This window comes from Sinohyriopsis cumingii, chromosome 3 (genome assembly GCF_028554795.1).
Source record: "Sinohyriopsis cumingii isolate HCF-2022 chromosome 3, ASM2855479v2, whole genome shotgun sequence".
NCBI lineage: Eukaryota > Metazoa > Mollusca > Bivalvia > Unionida > Unionidae > Sinohyriopsis > Sinohyriopsis cumingii.
This window is the reverse complement of record NC_142963.1, coordinates 80,106,910-80,130,505: the sequence shown is the minus strand read 5'-3', so window position 1 is coordinate 80,130,505 and position 23,596 is coordinate 80,106,910. Positions and strand designations below refer to the sequence as shown.

At 32.6% G+C, this 23,596-nt stretch overlaps 2 protein-coding genes across 2 annotated transcripts in view; both read right to left on the bottom strand.

Annotated features, from left to right (window-relative positions):
* Positions 1-23,596, bottom strand: part of LOC149803179 (uncharacterized) — a 303,327-nt gene that overhangs the window by 106,138 nt on the left and 173,593 nt on the right. The window lies entirely within an intron of this gene.
* The window catches only part of LOC149803180 (protocadherin Fat 4-like), a 137,117-nt gene continuing 113,866 nt past the window's right edge, over positions 346-23,596 (bottom strand). Inside the window, exons 28-37 of the mRNA XM_089952795.1 lie at positions 22,452-22,617; positions 18,286-18,444; positions 16,218-16,351; positions 13,724-13,921; positions 12,872-12,960; positions 11,916-12,011; positions 7,118-7,186; positions 4,296-4,496; positions 3,515-3,655; positions 346-2,505 (exon numbers count right to left, since the gene is read on the bottom strand). Of these exons, the coding sequence (XP_089808921.1) occupies positions 1,860-2,505; positions 3,515-3,655; positions 4,296-4,496; positions 7,118-7,186; positions 11,916-12,011; positions 12,872-12,960; positions 13,724-13,921; positions 16,218-16,351; positions 18,286-18,444; positions 22,452-22,617 (1,899 nt within the window). The 3' untranslated portion in view covers positions 346-1,859. The remainder of the gene's footprint in view (positions 2,506-3,514; positions 3,656-4,295; positions 4,497-7,117; positions 7,187-11,915; positions 12,012-12,871; positions 12,961-13,723; positions 13,922-16,217; positions 16,352-18,285; positions 18,445-22,451; positions 22,618-23,596) is intronic.

The following is a 23,596-nucleotide window of genomic DNA, read 5'->3' as shown; positions in this document are numbered from 1 at the left end:
TGACTCGAACCCATGCTGACAGAGTTGAGGTGGCAGTGATCAGTAAAGACAAAAGTCTCAGACAACTCAGTCACCTGGGGCCTCAGACAAATTTTTGAGCGAAAAAGCTGACCATCCTTTCATAGACCAATTTTTTCCTGATTCTCTCTTTAAAGCAATGATTAATTAAGCAAATGATTAATTTATTAAATGATTAATTTAGTAAATGATTAATTAAGCAAATGATTAATTTAGTAAATGATTAATTGAGCAATAATTTATTAGGCAATTGATAATAAAACTCAAAGAAATGGATAAAGAACTGGAGAGCCATTATTACAAATGATCAATAATAATAGATTGAAGTATATAACATAAATCTGTATTTATAAAAGCAATAAGTATTTTAATTAATAAAATAAAACATATGATCCTGGTCGAAGAGTGATACATTTTACCTTCTTGTTTTTTTCACATCTTTTAAAATATGCCAATCAGTACATATTTAAATAAATCAACAAAAATCTGATATTGCAAACAAAGTCACAATAGATGAGAACATATTACACAAATACCACACACACAGACACAAAACCCACACAGATTTTAATTTTAAAGATTGTGTGTTACTTTGTTTACTTCTCTTTGTTGAATTAAAACTCAAGATATAAATGGATCAAAACACTTATGACATAAAAATATAAAAATGGCAAAAACAGTTTGAAGAGCAAAGAAAAGTGAAGTTATATTATGTAAATAATATTCTTCCAGTTGAAGTGACAAGCATACAAGCATTACTACCCCATATTGTATATAATTCATACAAAATTTATTATGAACTGTAAAAGTTTTACTTTCATGGTTTGCATTTTTGGCAGACTCTTACCTTGATAAATTCCAGACTACACCTGTAATATCATTTGTTTCACTTGTCCATTCAAAATATTTTAATATAAAATGACAGCACAATAAAAGAAACAGTCTTCTGAATATACTTCACAAATATGACCAGCAAATTCTTACATTTGCTTCAACTGCAATATTTTACAATTAGAAGCACATTTTCAAATTCTAATCAGATGTTAAATTTGAATTTGATGTGTAAATATACTGACAGACTGCTTAAAAATTGTTGGAGCTCAGCCTCTTTTTTTCCCCAGAATATTGTTTTATTGTGTAGTCTTCTATTAGTTCTCTAAGCTTTGATATTTATAACTTGAACAGACATAACAATTCAAGGACTCTAATTATACTAAAATTTCCACTCCTGCAGAAAAATGTCACCTATCAATTAAGACAACAGATTTTCATTAAATTTAATTTGATTAATAATATTATAAAAATACAAGAGAAAGTATGGGAATTTTAAAAAAAAATATATAAAAATTAGTTGCCAGTAAAGGATACAAATAGATGAATGAAAAATTAGGTAAATCATTCATTTTTAACACTCCAGTATATCTGACCTATCGCACATAAAATTTTCAAGGTTTTCCTCCTTTTACAAATTTTGTACTAATTTAATAAATATTTAAAAATTATTTGTTTTGCGTCATAAAATTTATTTCAAAGATTAATCTCTACAGTAATGAAATGTCTAGATTATGATATTCACTGAAAAAAAAATGGAAATCGTAAAATAAGAGCCATAGGTTTAATAATCTTAAGTAACTTAAATCTGTTAAAATTTAGTCAAATCTTGATTATTTTTAAATTTTGAATACTGTATTCTAATGTTTTGTTCTGAGCATGACTATGATACAAAGTTAAATTCTGAATACAGTATTCTAATGTTTTGTTCTGAGAATGACTATGATACAAAGTTAAATTCTTAGAAAGAAGAAAACCTGTATCATGCAAAATTTGCAACTTGGATTATTTTACAATGAAGTGACAATATTCTCCTCAAATATAAGATCATCTACATTTTCTTGCATCCACCTTTGCTCTCTATCTCTGCTTGATGCATTTTCTAATTTTGCATCATCTGCAAAGATTATTTTGGATCCTGCATCATCAATAGATTTTGATGTGGACTGAGACAAATCAGTCTCTTTCTCCTTCATCTCCTCCTTTGTCTTTCTCTTAGTCTCAAGAGTGGGATCTGTATCTTCGGTGTCACCAGTGGTGGCATCAAGCAAAACCTGTGACCCATAGAAAGTCAGTTTCTCAAGCTTGCCCTTGTTCAAATTTCCTTCATCAGCATTCCAAGAATCATCAGTTGACTCTGGATGATCCTTATTCTGACTCAAATTAGCATAATCGCTACTGGCATTGTGACGGGGAGGTTCTTCAACAGTCTGAATGTTGATCTGTGTGGCATCAAAGGGGTGATCTTCATCTGACTCTTCCTTAGAAACAATGCTGTGGGTTTCAGACTGTGGCCTTTCTGATCCTGATGATTCATTGTCGACTCCACTATCTGTTCTCTCATCATCATTACCTGGAATCTCACCCGGGAGTTCCATGTGAAGCTCCTGTGTTTCATACTCCACCTTCCTCTCTGCATTGGTTGTCTCATCAACTCTGTAGTTTTACAGAAAAGGGCAGATTTATATAAAGGGGTTTGACAAGCACACTATTTTTCTTATTCTCTTCGCAAACCAGTATCATTTATATTTCATAGAGTACATTTATAAATATATCATGAAAAGTAATGTCCTTAGATTACAAAATTTGTTTTCAAAGTGTATATTGTAAGACCCGATGTATGAGCAAAAATAAGGAAAGAAACATAAAGAGTAAATGACAGTACTTGATTATAAAAAAAGGAAATCTTTAGTAAATGCTTATATTCTGGATGAAGACCAGTTCTTGGCAAGAATTAACAGTTGCCATGTTTCTTTATTATGAATACATTTAAAAGTACCTCATTGTACTAACTTGTAAGGAAGGGTCTCTGTGAGAACTGGTCCTTATCAAATGTTCTATGTAATTTTTCCTAAACATTTTTATTAATCACTTTTCATGTATACCAATAATTATAGAAAAAGTTTTGATTATAATTTACAACATTTGCTTAAATAGGAAATTTGAATTTAAAAAAAAAAAGATCATCAGAGTATGATAAATTAAAGTAAATTGGTAATTATAATTTGTATAGATCATCAGTGTATGATAAATTAAAGTGAATTGGTAATTATAATTTGTATAGATCATCAGTGTACGATAAATTAATGTGAATTGGTAATTATAATTTGTATAGATCATCAGTGTATGATAAATTAAAGTAAATTGGTAATAAAATTTATATAGATCATCAGTATATGATAAATTAAATTAAATTGGTAATTATAATTTGTATAGATCATCAGTGTACTATGATAAATTAAAGCAAATTGATAATTATAATTTGTATAGATCATCAGTGTACTATGATAAATTAAAGCAAATTGGTAATTATAATTTGTATAGATCATCAGTGTATGAAAACTTAAAGTATAAAGAAACTGCACAGAATTCAACATAGCATTTAAATAAATGGTTTGCCATCCCTGCCTTAAAGTTAGGAAATTATACAATGCACAAAACCTACCCATCCCTTTCATTATAATTTGTTTCCGAGAAATATGGATTGATTGCTTTTCCTGATGAAAATCGTCCTGTAGACCCATGCTGACTTTCCAGTTCCCATATTTCTTCAAAATTTTGTTTCGGATTTGGTTTTCCATCATCACTGTCAATAATGCAATTTAAAAAAATCAATTATTTATTAGTTTGGAAAACAGAAATATCTGAACCACTAAAGTGTTATGAAATGCAAGCTATTACAGACTTGTTATATATCACACAACACTTATTATACAACATGTAGGGTGTTTGTCAAATATGATAAACCATTGGCTAAATTAATCTGTATAATATATTGGGGACATTAGTAATTTAATTCATAAAACCAATCCGAAAGGGTTCCTGGAACACAGATGTCCTACCGAAGTTCCTGAAAACAGAATACAGTGGTTTTTTCCCTGTTATGATCCATTAATGATTGATGAGATGATGAATGCAGTAGCTCATAATTCTGTACATTGCACTGAACGTGAACATATTTTGGTGTTACACAAAAGAAACACCTAACTAAAAACAAAATAGTCCATCTGTGCAGCCTTCAAGATGGGACATCAAAAGTATCAAAAGATACACAGCTAGTATTGATACAGAAGAAAACCAAGGATCAACCAATTATTATGAATGGCTGTTAAATTATGGAGTCGGATACAAAAGTGTGACAGATGGAAAGATGGAAGTTAAAATTCTATATTCCTGCCACTTACAAAAAGGCTTGGAAAAAAAACCCACCCTTGTACCACACTTACCTTTCATTGTCTGACAATCTCACGAAGCACACTGCAGCAATGCCACCAATTCCTATCACTACAGCAAGGCAAATTAAGGCTATTTCTGCTGATCCCATTGTAGAGGCAGTGTGAGGTATATTCCATGGCACTACTTGTACAGATTTTACCTTCATCCGTTTAAAGAAGTCATCAAGGGCTCCACCATACTTGTTCAACAGCCTTTTCAAACATAGAAATCATTCCAGTTACAATTATCTCTCAATGTAATAACTGTTTTATATTATAGAAAAGTTGAACTTGTTGCCATTTTCCAATGAAAATTATTTTTCAGTCTCACCATCCAAAATAATAAACAACTGGATGACTTTGGAATTTTCTGCATTAGCTTTAAATCTCAGCAGGTTAAAAAAAATATTATGAGATGTAATTGTTTGTAAGAAATCCAGCTAAGATAAGTAGTTCTACTTTCATTTCTTTGGTATACAAAACGTTTTCCACTAAACATTGCTTGAGACAAAATTAGAGCCAAAACCTTATCCTGAACAAAGAATATATTGTAAAAATTGAGGAATCTGATTTGAAGAAAGTCTATCCTATTAATTTTATTATAAACAATGTTTCATCAAAATTATGTAAGGTACTAATACATAGCAAAAGATGGTCATTGCATCGGAGCAGCTCTGATTTTTTCAAATGCTTTGACCAGCTGTTGGAAATGACAGTCACATATAGTCACTGTCAAAGAATCAGACATATTCCACATACTAATGATGTAGGATGATGAGATTGTTTCTATTTTGTCCACAAAAAATTAATACTTTTCACAGAGTCTCTTATTATTATACAGACTAAAATCTCAAAATGTATTTCTGGATCAGTTGTTCAATCTGAATTTGCACTTATGTATGGGGTAAATAATCTACAAAAAATTCTCTTAAATTCATTGGGCACCAATTTTTCATGCATTTCAATGGTTGCCATAAATTATTAATTTTAAAATTGACTAAAGTTTCAACTTATAAAGAACTGAGGAAATAATGTGAAGAATCCATGAATTTCAGCATTTCTTCCATGGAAAGCCAAGTCATGTATATTTTCATACAAATGGGGGACAAGCTTATTATCAATGACTGACTGAGTGATTGCATTTGATAGAAAATCAACATATGAAATATTATATAGTGCCAAGTAAAGTCTCTTGTCATGTGACACACCATAATCATGAATCCAACCTGGTCTGTGCAGGTTTCAATCCTGGATTCTTCTCATTGCATGTCTGGCACGTTAACCACTAAGCCACTACAGCTCTATGGTGATAAGGGGTCATAACTCTTGCAAATGATGCTGTGAAATGCTGGAAATTCAACTCATTCATGCTTTGCAATGGGTGTCAATTTGCTTGACGGGCTTTTAACAGGGAACATTGAAAGCAAAGTTTGGATAATGGGAATTCAGGGGCCATAACTCTTGCAAATGATGCTGAGGAATGCTGGAAATTCAACTCATTCATGATCTCATCATCAATACAAAGCTGCATAAGAAACCTGGTTTAAATCCAACATTCCTTCATGCTGTGGAGATCTTACATAGGAAGACATAATCAGGGGCAATAATTTCAATGATGTTCTCAATGCTGGAAATCCAACTGCTTAAAGGTCCCATCAGTATAAAACTGTATGAAAGATTTGGCTCAAATCAACCATCCTTGGTAAAGTTGCAAAAATCAAAGCCAAGACAACAATCAAAGGGCCTACTCCTTTAAATGAGGTCTGAAAATGTAGCCCAATGAAGGTCTCATCAACCAAAAACTGCATGCCAAATGTAGTTGACATAAAACAATCCTTGGCAAAGTAATGCTACAGAAAATAAAGTCAGGAGGATGAACAATTAGGGGGCATAACTCCTGTAAATGTCATATAACTCCAGAATTTGAACTTGCTCAGGATTAAATCAATATGAAGCTTCATGCCAAATTTGTCTGAAATTCAAGAAGACATTATAAAGCTATGTTGCAAAAAACCAAAGTCAACAGGACAGTCAATTACAGGGCCATGACTGTGGTCACAATATCATGAAGCTCTGGAAATGATATTCATTCAAGCTGCATGCTAAACTTTTTTTAAATTCAAGTATCTTTGGCCAAGTTAAACTGTGAAAAAATAAAATAAGGAGGATGATAAACTAAAGGGCAAAACTCATAAATGTCATAAAACATTTTAAATCAAATTCTTCCAAGATCCCATTGAATTAAATCTGTAAGCCAAATTTGGTTGAAATCCAATCATTTAAAAAAAAAGTAAAGTTAAGCTGCAGAAAACAAAGTCAGGAGAAGGGGCAATCAGGGGGTATAACTCCTGTAAATAGTCTTGTAAAATGCTGAAAACTGAATTTATTTAAGGTCTCATTGATATAAACCTGCAAAACATATTTGGTTAAAATCCAAAAATCTTTGGTAAAGTTCACCTGTGTAAATGAAAGTTAAGGCGGTCAGGCAAATTTGGGGGCATAACTCTTTGAGATGACTTCATGGCAGACTGAAGCTCAAATTCTCTTGATGTCTGATCAATATATAGCTGGATGCCAAATTTTGTTAAATCCAGAAATTACCAGTAAAGATGTCATGAGGAAAACGAAACTGTTGATGGACTGATGTATGCAATTAGTAAGTTACAGTCAACAATGTTAACCAGGACCCTAATAACTATCATAGGAGAATCACGGGAGAACTATGGAACCAATATAAATATCAAGATTTGTAAACCAAGAAAATTGATGCCAAAGAAATTAAATGATTTCAAAGTATTGCCCTTCAAAAGGAAATATTTGCGTAGAGAAATTACCTCTGAAGGTCATCTCTTGACAAAATCTCTCCATTGGTTTTATTTGTGGCATGAATAAATACATCGGATCTACAAAATAAAAAACAAAATAGAACATACATCTTTCAATGAATTTTAAAGAAAACTTTTAATACAAAAAATCGTATCTTGCTTGATAATGAAATATAGGTCTTGTTTTAAGAAATTATTTTCAGGTGTTCCAGCCATGATTTTCAAAATTCTCATAAATATATGCAGAAAAATATAGGGATTTATGAAAAAAGTATAGAGATGGTGGCATGCTAACATTTTTATTTGTATTCAACATTGTTTAAGTGAACACACAAATTAGCTAATATTAATAACATAACGTACTGAAAGAATAATTTAAACAAATATAATCCATTACTGCCTCAATATATACTTGCATAAAAGTCCAGTGAAACTGCTAATGACATGGACCTGTATTTCATTAAATTTTAAAAGAGAATTAACAAATTTTCACTTTTAAGGGACAGACTGTATCTTTGTACCATATACACTTGCTAACATGTCCAGTCCAACTGCAAAAACCCAGATCTGTCATTGCATAATGCACTGGCAACCTGGGTCAATGCAGTTTTTTAGGAGTAATTAGTAAAATGAACATAGACCCTGATCTACTGTTGCATAATGCACCAGCAGATGAAGAACTATGTTTTCTGAAGTTGGATTAAAATTATAAGCGAGTTTATATACTAATTACAACTGTTAAGCAAGCCAGTCTTGAATGGTATGATTCCATTTAATAATATGGCTTAATAACTCCATTTAAAAGCCTAGATAACTTTAAAGCCTAGATAACTTTACAGCCTAGAAAACTTTAAAGCCTAGATAACTTTAAAGTAAAGAAGAGATGATATTAGGTATTTAAAAACCTAAGAAGATACTCTAGTTATGATTTACTCCATCTCACCATCATGCATCATAGGCATTTGGATCACTTCAGGCTTTTCTGCATTGACTTTAAATTTCTGCTTACTGAAACATATTTTTTCGAAAGTTTTCAAAAGATCAAAGATTATTAGACAAGAAAACCAGCTAAGATAAACAGCTACAGCTTTGGTGTATCTGGTGCACTACACTGTTGTCACAAATATTGCTTATATCAAACTTTACGGCACAATTTTACCTCAAATAGAATATTTTACAGATGTCAGCGATTATTTCCAAGCAAGTGTTCTTCACATAACTATAAGCAATGTTTTGTGAAAATGATGTAGTGTGCCAAAGACAATGAAGTAATCATGATTCAGCTTGGCTGGTTTTCTTGTCTGAGCAGATCTTGATTTCTTCAAACACTTTAACCATATGTTGTTATATGCAGAGATATAAAGCTACTGCCATACCTGCTGTAACAAGCTGTGTCACACAGAGAACAAGATTTATGACTCCCAAACCCCCAATATGGTCATGTAAAAAAAAATCCCATGATTTTCAGGAATCTTAACACTAAAGTGTTTTTAACAACAAAATGCCCCCAATATTTCTTTATCACAACTCAATATGCCTGTAATCTGTAGAATATATGAAAAGCAGACAGTCCTGCTCAAAGCTTAACTTAATCTGTCCTTGGGCATACAACTGAGCAATTAAACAGTAAGGTGGTCAGAGATAAACAATCATCTTTCATAGGTTACTTAATTGGCTCACAATAGCAAGGTGATGTGTTGTGTCAAATTCTGATAATGGGAGAGTCCATTTAATTAATTAAAGTAGGAAATACACAAAGTAAAACAACCCAATTTATCTGAAGTTATTTACATCAATCAAAAAGATGGTGCTGAAGAACAGATATTGTTAAACATCACTGAACTGAATGAGACTGTTGAAGACAGTTTTAATAAAGTTTGTGATTAGTGGCAACATTTCTTTGAAGTCAAATTTTTACTCCAGATGTAAAATGCAAAAGACGGTTATTTCACTTGTTGGAATAGTGTTCAAGTGTGATTCATATTTGAAGAGTGCAATTCAGGAAGCAATATGATATCAGCAAAGCCCAGCAAAAATAAATTTAAAAACTCCAAAATGGTGAAGTTTTATTTTGACAAGTACGGCAGCAAGGGGGAAAAATTAATTCTTGCACATACAGCAAAGGTCTTATTGATATTAGTCATTTCAAAGTATATGACATTTGTTGAAATAGGAGCACCACAGGATCTGATGTTTATTCAGTAAAATACAACCATTGTTTATTTATAGTAAAAATATAGTCATTTTGTGTTGACACAGATTTTCATCATATTTTATTGATTAAATGTTAGACTCGTGTGATAGCATATTCAACACGCTGAATTAAACATTTGGATTAGTTCTCTTTATTATAATTAATTATCTTAATCTTGTTAAAATACAATTAATTAACCATGCTTTTCAGGATGATTTTACCTATGACATAGACTGATTGAAAGACAATAATCAGCACACGCTCATGTTTGCACAGTTGATTTGTGTTGATAAAGCATTAACACCCAAACTGGACAGAGGCTTTTATTACTGCTGTATTACTAGTAATAACCATATTAAACTTGAAAATAGTATGTTCTCCCCTTTCTCATAATGAAAATGGCAGTTCCGAATATGATATATATTCATTTTTCTATAGAGCCAAGCACATCTTGTTCTGACCAGTATTTTGCCCCAAGAATCATGTAGGGAATTTCAGACAACTGTACCATCTGGTCTCTAGTGAGTGCTAAGGTGAACATTAATGACACTTGCATTACCTCCTTCAAAGCCACTTCAGAACTATTGAGACACTGCATTATCCCCTTCAAAGCCACTTCAGAACTATAGAGACACTGCATTATCCCCTTCAAAGCCACTTCAGAACTATTGAGACAATGCATTACCCCCTTCAAAGCCACTTTAGAACTATTGAGACACTGCATTACCCCCTTCAAACCCACTTCAGAACTATTGAGACACTGCATTACACCCTTCAAAGCCACTTCAGAACTATTGAGACACTGCATTACCCCCTTCAAAGCCACTTCAGAACTATTGAGACACTGCATTACCCCCTTCAAAGCCACTTCTGAACTATTGAGACACTGCATTACACCCTTCAAAGCCACTTCAGAACTATTGAGACACTTCATTACCCCCTTCAAAGCCACTTCAGAACTATTGAGACACTGCATTACCCCCTTCAAAGCCACTTCTGAACTATTGAGACACTGCATTACACCCTTCAAAGCCACTTCAGAACTATTGAGACACTTCATTACACCCTTCAAAGCCACTTCAGAACTATTGAGACACTGCATTACACCCTTCAAAGCCACTTCAGAACTATTGAGACACTGCATTACCCCCTTCAAAGCCACTTCTGAACTACTGAGACACTGCATTACACCCATCAAAGCCACTTCTGAACTACTGAGACACTGAATTACACCCTTCAAAGCCACTTCTGAACTATTGAGACATTGCATTACCCCCTTCAAAGCCACTTCAGAACTACTGAGACACTGCATTACCCCCATCAAAGCCACTTCTGAGCTATTGAGACACTGCATTACCCCCATCAAAGCCACTTCTGAACTACTGAGACACTGCATTACCCCCATCAAAGCCACTTCTGAACTATTGAGACACTGCATTACCCCCATCAAAGCCACTTCTGAACTATTGAGACACTGCATTACCCCCTTCAAAGCCACATTTGAACTATTGAGACACTGCATTACCCTCTTCAAAGCCACTTCAGAACTATTGAGACACTGCATTACCCCCTTCAAAGCAACTTCTAAACTATTGAGACACTGCATTACACCCTTCAAAGCCACTTCTGAACTATTGAGACACTGCATCAAATTAAGCATATTTTTGCCATCCAAATGGATTATGAAGATGGAAACTTGATGTATGTTTTTATTTAATGCCAGTATGGTTGTGATGATGTGTTTGCACATGTGTATGATGCAAACATTTGTCTACCAATTATTTCTTTGTTTGTAAGTGTAATAAATGCTTTAATAAAACAGAAAAGTTGAATTTTTTTCAGATTTGAATTTCCAATAATTTTCTATTACAAGACGGTTTATTCTCTATTGGACAACATCACTTTTTTAGTGTCCTGCCCACAGATCCCCCCTTTGGACCTCAAAACACACTTTTTGAGGCTCAGAAACCACCAACACTGTCTGGGAATATGGCAGGTGCACACTGCCATAAAGCCTGAAGTATTCCACATCCCTCAGATATAGGATGGTGAGACTGTCACTGCAAACCTTTGACAGGCATAAAATCTTGTTCGAGACATTTTATTTATAAAATATTTTCAATAATATTTTTTTGTAATTAAGCTAACTGCTAATATTTGGTGTAGTGAAATAGCTAAATAGTACTGAATTTACAAACATCTGATCATGGCACAATACTGGTAATTAACTATTTTTGCATGTGTACAGATTTCAGTAGATTTCTCACTGGCTTTAAACAATGAATTTAAATAAACAATAAACAAACATTCTTCTTTGCTAACAACAGACCACATCCCAAGTCTGTTAAATTTAATATAAATGAAAACATAATCTTGTTCAAAATCAGCAAATTTATACCCACAAAAATTCAGTGAATTACCACATATACTCAAATATAACTGGATAAAGCACCTGTGTTGATGCAGTTTGTTAGGATTTACATAATCTGATCTGCTGGCACATTATGCGATGATAGATCATAGTTTATGTTGCCTGCAACTGGACTGGACTTGTAGGCAAGTGTCTAAGGTACAATACAAAACAGTTGTATATAATTTTATTATTTAACTTACTTGTCTAGATCCAGCAATTCTACACCTCCATTCACCTCTTTATGGTATTCTATGCTTTCAATGAACATGCTGACACCGAGGATTTCACTCATGTTTCTGTCAAATTTAGGAAAAAAAGATGTAAAAATGAATTACTGTAGCATTTAGATCATGCAATAAGCTCAGCAGAAACCATGATAGTTTGTACAGCAAGTGTGGAGATTATTCCATTTCAGGGATTAGTAGTTTATGTGAATAAAGTTGACATATTATGGAGAGATTCTGCAGGGACTTGCACACCACTCCCAAGTGTTTTAAACTTTATTTGTTCAAATCTTTTATTTGATACAGAGTGTCAGGAGCAAAAGAATCAATTATTTTCTAGAAATGTTTGATGCAACAATATAAAGATGTCAAATTACATATGTTCACAGATCCTCTAGTGGAATCCTGTATTGTGGATAAAAATATTTAAAACTTTTATATGTAAAAGAAATTTACCTGTAATTATCAGATGAAATCTGAGTGAAATCTAATATAAAATATTTATCCATGTTATCAATTAATAATAATAATAATAATAATAAAATAATTTTAGATTTTCTGATGGTGACTTAATTACATTACTCTATCCCAGTAATATCATGGCTGGAAGTCATAAAAGCAGATTGCCTTCTACATGAGGTTAACTAATTTCAAAGTATTTTGTGCATACTATTAAAATTAAATAATGAAATGGAATCCATCACATGGACTACTTTATACTGAGGAGTATTCTAATGAGGAAGTAATGTTGCTACAAATAAAAAGTAACCTTGAGGCCCTCTATTATGTACCAATACGTAGAATAATCTGGCATGGCACAATACACAAATAACTAGGCCACACAGAGTTATAGACCCTGATCTGCTGGTAAATGAGTCACTGTTGTCCCATTTTGACTGTACATGTGCCAACTGTGTCATTTATATTCTCACCTGACAAGGATATCTTGGGATTTGTTGAATTCTGATTTATCCATGTCAGTCACTAATATCAGCCGATCTGACTCTGGTACGACCAGGATCTAAAAATAAAACGTATCAACACGTAGCTCGCATTTGAACATGAAATTGACATACATGTCTATACAAATACACAGACCAGACATAAGTCTTTTTCCATATCCATCTATCCAACAATCTAGCAAAATTAAAATATACCACTGTAAATACTATACTAAACATTATATACAACAAAACAGATGTATCTGCCTAGTTATAAACACAAAACAGACATATCTGCCTAGTTATAAACACAAAACAGACATATCTACCTACCTCAACACTATATTCATTTGCCTAAATATTTGTCTCTTAATTTATCTTCTGATGTAAGAATGCTATAAAATAGGTGAAAGAACATTTTACTACTTTTTAAAGCTCAAAATAATCTATCATTTGTTGTAGTGAAGATACTGCTAAGATTATTTGGAATTTATTTCATTTAAGCAATGTCAGCATCATTGAATACTGTCAAAAATGTACTTTTCCTATCATACACTATATGATAGCCCTGGAGGGTGGGTGGAGTGGAGTGTCTATCACTGAAATCAAGTTTTCTCAAATAAGATTTTTCTAAAAATTTATAAAATAGGAATGCAGTTCATCATCTACTTAAGTGAGGTAATTATGGTTAGATAACTGGCATCATTTCCATTCAAATCATCAGACTTCAATTTGGAAAGTCATGAAGTTGGTAATAATGTACTAGTCATCTTATTAAATTGCCAGCAAGAAAGAGAAAGATAAAAGGTAGGATAAAAAGAAATTTAGAGGAATAATAATTACGGTAATGTTAGCATCCGAACTGAGTCCACGTCCATCTTGATCTGTTACATAAAGATGTAGCATGAACTTCATTTTATTGGTACTAGAAATATCTGTTAATGTAATTATCTGTCCAGTGATGGGGTCAATATGGAATGTTTCTTCTTCTTTTCCAGTGATGTTGAATCTTAAATCTGTATCACCATCTATGTCTTCTACCTGTAAAATTATATATATATATATATATATATATATATATATATATATATATATATATATATATATATATATATATATATATATATATATATATGCATATAACACCAATTGAGTAACATCATTTTTTGGTGTTGTGTTGTGTGCTTAGTAGTGAGGGAACATGGCCTCGTGTGTGCAAGCAAGGCAATGGGTGCCATTTACAAGTGAACCTGGGTTTGAATCTCTGTAGAGTATGAATTAAAAATCCTCTTACCTGTATGATAGTATTATTTGTATTGAAATATTATTCTGCCTACTATTATCAAGCATTCTTCTACAGAATCCAGTGACAGCACTTTCCGTTCTGTCTGGTGTATATTTATATATGCACAAACATACATACATACATACATACATACGCATAGGGACATATAAAATAATTATTTGCAGCCCACTTTAAAGGGCAATTTTACACATCACTCAGATATTTTTGTTCATGCAAATTCTTGTTTATCCAAACATATTCTTGTCCCTTGATGAGTTTGAATTAAGTTATAGTTACCCAAGCTAAAAATGTACTTCCATCTGAAATACTGTGAATTTATTTGCTGCTATTTCACTATTCCCATGGGGCACTTATCCTTCATGTGGTACTCATTCTTGTAAGGTGTTATTTTCTGTGGGGTATTACTTTTCATAAGGTGTTATATTTTTTTCATAAAGAGTTATATTTTTGGGGTACTGATATTCATAAGTTGCTTTTTTTGGTGGTTTACTAATTTTCCTGAGGTGTTAAATTTTGTGGGGTATTAATTTTCATGGATTTCATGATTGCTCCAAAACACAAATTTAAAGACCAAATCCACACATATTTGTCCATGATGAAAATAGGACGCCATTCCCTGATCAACAAATATTTGTCTTTGAAAATAATAATACCCAATTCTGCAATTCACAGATGTAAGTACCAATGACCATGTAATTTTTTGCAAAGCTATGTAAACTTATATGTACAAAAATAAATGAATTTGCAATGTGTTTTTATGGGCATCAATTTATGTGGTTTTGCAAAATTAATTACAATTTTGATGATGCAATACACATACCTGTGGATTTGCCACAGATTGGGTAGTGGATCCTATTCTTTTGAGAGATGAATCTTTCTATGTTTGATCTTTAAAGCCTCTGAAGGGGAAGTGGATTCTACTGTCTTGACAGATAAGTTATTGTTTGATCCTTAAAGCCTCTGAAGGAGAAGGGGATTCTACTGTCTTGACAGATACGTTATTGTTTGATCCTTAAAGCCTCTGAAGGGGAAGGGGATTCTACTGTCTTGACAGATAAGTTATTGTTTGATCTTTAAAGCCATTTGAATGGGAAGTGGATTCTACTGTCTTGACAGATAAGTTATTGTTTGATCCTTAAAGCCTCTGAAGGGGAAGGGGATTCTACTGTCTTGACAGATACGTTATTGTTTGATCCTTAAAGCCTCTGAAGGGGAAGGGGATTCTACTGTCTTGACAGATAAGTTATTGTTTGATCCCTAAAGCCTCTGAAGGGGAAGGGGATTCTATTGTCTTGACAGATAAGTTATTGTTTGATCCTTAAAGCCTCTGAAGAGGAAGGGTATTCTATTGTCTTGACAAATGAGTTATTGTTTAATCCTTAAAGCATCTGAAGGGAAGTGGATTTTGCTGTCTTGACAGATAAGTTATTGTTTGATCCTTAAAGCCTCTGAAGGGGAAGTGGATTCTACAGTCTTGACAGATGAGTTATTGTTTGATCCTTAAAGCCTCTGAAGGGGAAGCGGATTCTACTGTCTTGGCAGATAAGTTATTGTTTGATCCTTAAAGCCTGTGAAGGGGAAGGGGATTTTACTGTCTTGACAAATAAGTTATTGTTTGAGCCTTAAAGCCTTTGAAGGGGAAGTGGATTCTACTTTCTTGACAAAAAAGTTATTGTTTGATCCTTAAAGCCTCTGAAGGGGATGTGGATTCTACTGTCTTGATAGATAAATTATTGCTTGATCTTTAAGTCAATGGACCTGCCTCCTTGTCTTGATAAATGGATCATGTTTTGATCTTCAGATCAGTGGACCTGTCTCTGATGGGAAAGTGGGTCTCCTATTGTCTTGACAAATCAATCCTTATTACTTTCGTATTTAAATTGGTGATTTGTAAGAAAGAAACTACATCCACAAAAAGTAAAGTGATGGTGAATTAATAATAACCTTCATTACCATGGTAATTAATTCTCAGTCAGAAATTTTTTAAAATTGTCTTTAAGGACTATTTTGCATAAATTTCAAAATACTTACATTAACTTTTCCCACAATATAATTTGCTTTTGTATTCTTGAAGACATGAAAGAAAAGAGAGTCTCTCTGGATTGTGGGAGGGCTATCATTTACATTGGTGATGATAACAAGCAATTTTATGATTCTTGCTTGACCTGAAAAAAAAACAAGAAAATGAAGAATAAAAAGTAGCCAAAAGAATGTTCATTCCAGAAGACTGATATATACAGGTATCCCTAATTATAACACCATTCAGGTGATCCATAAAAATTAGGTACATTATATTTAAGATCACACAATACTGATATTAAGATATTAAAACATACCTATTATGAGAAAGGCAGTCTAATAATGGGATATACTGCAACTGCACAAAAAGAAAGGGGCATTTGTAACTGAAAATGGATTTGTTTGTAAGGAAAAAGATCTGCTCAATCTACCACCACCACAAGACAGTTAATGTAATTCTATGGCAATCAAACTTAACAGAAGAAACAATCTTCTAAGGTGAATGAATTGAACATTTTTGAAAAAAGTGTGATTTACAAAATCCCTAAATTCTAAGGACAGAGAGCAATTATCTATGGTTAGGATGTCAAAAAGATATTTCTAGCATAGATGGTCAAAACATGACTGAATTTGGGTTCTTGTGATTTTAAACAGATTTCCAAGAATGCTGAATTACATTTTGTAAAAAGGTGCAAATATTCAGTTACATGTTTGTAAGAGATGTTGAAAACTGTGACAGAAAATGTGTCATTTTTTTATGTTGATAGTAATGTGAAGACAAGATATTAGTTAATTTGAAACTTGTCTACAAATGACTTGTCTACAAATGATTTCGAAACTTGTCCATTATGGAAGTCTGTAGTTTATATAAAGGTTTAGAAAGAATGAATCATTTAATGGTAAAGCATGTAAGAATGCTAGCAATTAAATCAATGTAAATCAAATGTTATCCTGTGACCACGGAAATTTTGCTGGTCACTAGATCCTAAAAGGTCAAGGAATCCTTTAAAGACATCTAAATATAAAAAAGGGTCAGATTTGTCTCCACTGCTCTTGAGAGATTTTGCTTACATACTAAGTAGGTCTCTGCCATCCATGCACAATGCATAAACTCTCACTCTATACAGAATGAATTCCTGTGACCTAGAAAATGTGCACAAGGCCACAAAAAACTAAATAGGACAAGAAAATCACCTATGACAAGGCATTTATAAATCAAATTAAGTCGAGTTTACTCCATCTATATTGGACACATCTTAATTACTTACAATCTAAGACATTTACTTGCTCACAAACTTATTCTTTGCAGAACAGAAAGTATCTTCTTGTAGACGTCAACAATTTGATCAAAGTCACCATAACCTAGTGTGACCTAGGGACCTTCACAAATATCTAAATATAGAACTAAAACTGATGTGGTTCACTAATTTGTTTTAGATAGACACCCCAACAGAATTTCACTGTGACCTTAAAGCTGGTTCAAGGCCACCAAAATCTAATCAGACCAAGCAGTCCCCTAAGGTGTGCATATCAAATTTAGTCCAGTTCAGTCAACTCATACGGTAAATATCTTGCCTGCAAGCTTGTCCTTCACTTAACACAAAATATTAACATGTATCCTTGAAAATAAGGTTATTCTCACCAAAACTGAATCAAGTCTTGAAACTCACTAAAGGTATCGAAATATAAAATTGGTCTGGTTTCATTCAATAGTTTGTTAGATATATTATTTCCATGGTAACTATGATTGATTGATTGATTGATGGGCAACATGAAACCCATTTGATTTCCTTTTGGGGAATAAGGGGGGAGGTAGGCATACATACATCTGAATAATCATGCAACCTGCAGGACAGATACCAGCGTATTATCATAAAATACCACCAAACAAATTTTTAAGCACATTAAGCAAAGAGATAATGGTAAAAAAATTGGAAAATGTTAACAATGGCTTTTAGAACATAGGATACAAATTTAATGAAAAGTGAATTTCTAGCAACAATCATAGCTAAATATTTTGTGCAAATATGTTAATGACACTAAACTGTAGCGTACTGATTTTATTTCAAACTCCTTATACCTATTGTGTCACGCTTTTTCCTTATGCCAACACTCTGAGAATCGACACGGCTTATTCTAATGGTTAGGACATACTGACTCTGCTCCTCTCTATCAAGTTTTCTTTCACAGTACAATATTCCGCTTGCATTTTCTATCTTGAATAGTCCAGCTGTGCTGTCTATCATGGAAAAAATAAAATTTGCAAAGTAGATATAAGTGTTGGAATAGAATGCATGAAAATATAATTTTCAATATTCATCAGTAATGATGAGCTTCATACTTAAATCAAATCTCTGCTTTCATCAATAAGAGACATCTTTCTGTTATTTCACCTTTTATTTAACTTGAAAAGACATATATAAATGGAAAGTAAGATCTTCCAAATTGAAGTCAAGCGCAGACATACAGTGAATGTCCAGATATACATACATATCCCAAAATGATCACCATCTTGAACTTCTGTCAAAACAGGCTTAAAAAACGAGGCTAATGACAGAACAAACAAATTCTTTTTTTCTTCAATTTAAATGGACATAACAGAAACAGCTTTTAGTATAAACATTTGTTTGATTGTAAGTATTATTTAAAAAGTATGAAATTTATTTATCAGTATATTTGTTTTACACTTTTGCTCCGGTTAATAAGCACAAAATACAAGATTTGCATCACTGGTAATTTGACATATTCTTGACTAGATTGTAAGAAATATGAATACCAGGTATAGGGATCATGAAGGGGAAAATAGAGATATGCTTGTATAAAAACTGTCATCTTTGATTTTTGAGTAAATGTGAGGTAATATTTTAACAGTGAGTGGAAACATCATATTTTCACTTAGTGTTTGCCACTCATGAAAATACAGAATGTTTCCTCTTCAGGTTTGTCACTTGTGACAAATTGTTATGGATATTTAATTTATAATGATTGTTTTCTTTTCTTAATAATTATGTGTTATGTATACCTGTATTTTGTGACTGACCTTTGTCCAAAATCAAGTTTGTTGTCTACCTGACTAGTGACATTTATGTTATAAACAACACAATACATAGATAATATTTCTCTAAGATTATAGGTTAGATATTCAGATCATTATTAAAGAAGGTAAACATGTTTATTTGAATCTGAGTCTCGGACATCAGTTTTCCACATAGCATTTCTTTAACTTGCTGACAATTTTTAATGTTTTAGAGAGAAAACTGATCTACATTTGGGTTCTTTTACTGTGTCATAGTATTTTCATGTCCATGTTCATTACTTGAAAAATCACTTATTCTTACTTTAGCATCTGAATTAGTCTTGCTGTTGTATTCAATTTTCAGTTTGCTTGGATTTATTTATTTATTCAAATTACTTATTCACTGGAATAAAAAAGTACTCAATAATAGTTTTGATCTAAACATTAATTTGGAATTATAGTGAATTCAAACAATGATATTTCGAATTAACACATTATCACATTCCAAGCCATTAGCACATTAGCTCATTCAAAGCATATAGGCACATCAATACATTCAATACTGGAACATATTTGGAACATCACTGGAATTCAATTAGAACTTCATACATTTTGACTTGTGATATAATTTTGGACTATTTGGGACTTAATTCACAATACTTTAAGTTCTTTTTAAATTTCACTTTGTATTATGGGGAAACAAATCATTTGTTCAATTTTACAACACTAGTTGGTTTTCACTCTTTTCTGTCACTTAGTTTAAGACCAACACGTCATAACACAATACAAAATGTTTCCACTTTCCTTTCTCCCACTCACGACAATAAAAAATGTTGGCATTTCATGTTTGCCACTCATGACAATGCAAAATATTTCCACCTCATAAGAGAAAGATACCTTTATATCTATGACAAAAACTAAGATTTTCTTTTCAATATATATTTTAATGCATAAATCATGAACTTGCATTGATATTTTTTCTCCATTCTGTTTCAATATATTTATTAAAAGAAATTCGGAAATATTACAATTAGGACGTAGACTTTTTACAACTTTAGTTCCTATATAAAATTCTTCAGATTGTGTATTTTGTCAATTAATGTAGCTTTCTTACAAAAATGAAGTGATTTGTATTTTTGGCAATATATGTATTACACAGATTGATATGGTGAAGACTGTTGGGGGTGGGGATATAATAGAAACAAAACTGAAACTTCAGAGTAAAAAATCTCTAAACTAAAGATTTTAATGATTGTGACTTTACCTATAAGGGGTTTGGGTTTTTATTTTGCTTATTTCTACATTCACATGTGCATTGCAACTGTCTAGTTAATTAACAGATACAGATGCAAATTTTAATAGTCACTTAATTTTGGTTTGCAAGCAACACTTATCTATCCAAAATTTCTCCTTCCTTTTTAAAAATAACTTTAGTGCAATAAGACTAAAATCATTAAATAAACAATTTTAGTATTATATTTAATGAAGAAAATTCTTCCTTAAAAACATGTAACATTTGTTGTAGAGTGTACTAGGTGAATGGTCACTTTTTGAATGGCATCTCCTGATTGCTTACATATATAGACAGCCTTGACACAGTGAGAGATCTGTTCATCCTGATGGACAGAGATAAAGAGAGAGAGAGGTCTAAATATCACCACTTTGCTATAAATGTGGTTTCACCAGTGTGGCAATAAAAGTTATTTTAACAGTGTGGTAATAAAAACGGTATCAACAGTGTGGCAATAAAAGTGGTATCAACAGTGCAGTAATAAAAGTGGTATCAACAGTGTGGTAATAAAAGTGGTATCAACAGTGTGGTAATAAAAGTGGTATCAACAGTGTGATAATTAAAGTGGTATCAACAGTGTGACAATAAAAGTGGTATCAACAGTGTGATAATTAAAGTGGTATCAACAGTGTGACAATAAAAGTGGTATCAACAGTGTGGTAATAAAAGTGGTATCAACAGTGTGGTAATAAAAGTGGTATCAACAGTGCAGTAATAAAAGTGGTATCAACAGTGTGATAATTAAAGTGGTATCAACAGTGTGACAATAAAAGTGGTATCAACAGTGCAGTAATAAAAGTGGTATCAACAGTGTGGTAATAAAAGTGGTATCAACAGTGTGGTAATAAAAGTGGTATCAACAGTGTGGTAATAAAAGTGGTATCAACAGTGTGATAATTAAAGTGGTATCAACAGTGTGACAATAAAAGTGGTATCAACAGTGTGATAATTAAAGTGGTATCAACAGTGTGACAATAAAAGTGGTATCAACAGTGTGGTAATAAAAGTGGTATCAACAGTGTGATAATTAAAGTGGTATCAACAGTGTGACAATAAAAGTGGTATCAACAGTGTGGTAATAAAAGTGGTATCAACAGTGTGGTAATAAAAGTGGTATCAACAGTGTGATAATTAAAGTGGTATCAACAGTGTGACAATAAAAGTGGTATCAACAGTGTGATAATTAAAGTGGTATCAACAGTGTGACAATAAAAGTGGTATCAACAGTGTGGTAATAAAAGTGGTATCAACAGTGTGACGATAAAAGTAGTATCAACAGTGTGACAATAAAAGTAGTATCAACAGTGTGACAATAAAAGTAGTATCAACAGTGTGACAATAAAAGTGATATCAACAGTGTGGTAATAAAAGTAGTATCAACAGTGTGACAATAAAAGTAGTATCAACAGTGTGACAATAAAAGTAGTATCAACAGTGTGGTAATAAAAGTGGTATCAACAGTGTGGTAATAAAAGTGGCATCAACAGTGTGACAATAAAAGTGGTATCAACAGTATGCAATTAAAGTGGTATCAACACTGTGGCAATAAAAGTCATATCACCACTGTGGCAATAAAAATGGTATCAACAGTGTGGCAAAAAAGTATTATTAACAGTGTGGCAATAAAAGTTGTATTACCACTGTGGCAATGAAAGTTATATCAACAGTGTGGCGATCAAAGTAAAAGTATCAATGTGGCAATAAAAGTGGTATCAACAGTGTAGCAATAAAAGTTGTATTACCACTGTGGCAATAAAAGTTGTATCAACAGTTTGGCAGCAAAAGTGGTATCAACAGTGTGACAATAAAAGTGATACTGTCAGTGTGGAATATATACTGTCCCACACTGATGTATTCCAAATAAGTGGTCATGAAATACTAATCAGTAATGACATCAAGATGACCATTAATTGGTACAAATAATGATAAAAATTGTTACCCTTCGGATTGGGGTCAATTTGAAGCAAGTCATAGAATACATTTCCCTGTTGTTCTTCTGTTGAGTTGATGTCATATATAATCTGAGGAAATGGCCCATTGTAATTTTCTGGTACAGACACTGTGTAGTCAGTCAGAACTTTCCCACCAATTACATGGATTACTACCTAATACAAACCAAAGAAAGAAAAAGAAAATTTTAAGATATTTCTTTATTTTTAATTTACCTGTATATACTTGATTAAATGGATCCAGCTGCAGTCTACATGGACCCTGTTGTATAATGTGCTGGCTGATCTGGGTCTATGCAGTTTTGTTAAGCATATCAGTAAAACAATGAAAACAGACACTGATCTGCCAGCCCATTATGCCAAGGCAGATTAGGGTCTATGTTGTTTGCGGTTGGACCTGACTTATAAGTAAGTACAAGTGGTATGGATATAATTCATAGTGAATTTTGCATAGAGGCATTTAAATCTCCATCAAGAAAAGGTTCTATATATACTCACTTATAAGTTGAGTACAACTGCAAACTGCACAGACACAGATCTGTCATCATATTATGCAATGAAGATGTAGGTCTGTGCAGACTGTTATAGTAATCAGGAGAACAAACTACATAAACTCTGATCTACCAGTGCATTATGCTGCAGCAAATCAGGGTATATGTTGTTTGCAGTTGTAATTGACATATGGAATTATTTTCCATGAATCTGATACAAAGCAACTATGTTTATCATTCAGATATGCATCATCCAATGTATCTCCCATTTTCATCTTGTATGTTTTTGGACTACCACCATATATGTACTATTACCTGGCCTTGTATGCTCTCAGACTACCACCACATCATCTACTATTATCACTACTATCATATATGCACTATTATCAAGCCTTATATGCTTTTGGACCACTACCCAGTACCATATATGTACTATTATTATCAAGTCTTGTTTGGTTTTGGACTGCTACCATATGTGTACTATTATTATCAAGTCTTGTTTGGTTTTGGACTACTACCATATATGTACTATTCAAGCCTTGCATGCTTTTGGACTACTACCATATATGTACTATTCAAGCCTTGTAAGCTTTTGGACTACTAACATATATGTACTATTCAAGCCTTGTAAGCTTTTGGACTAC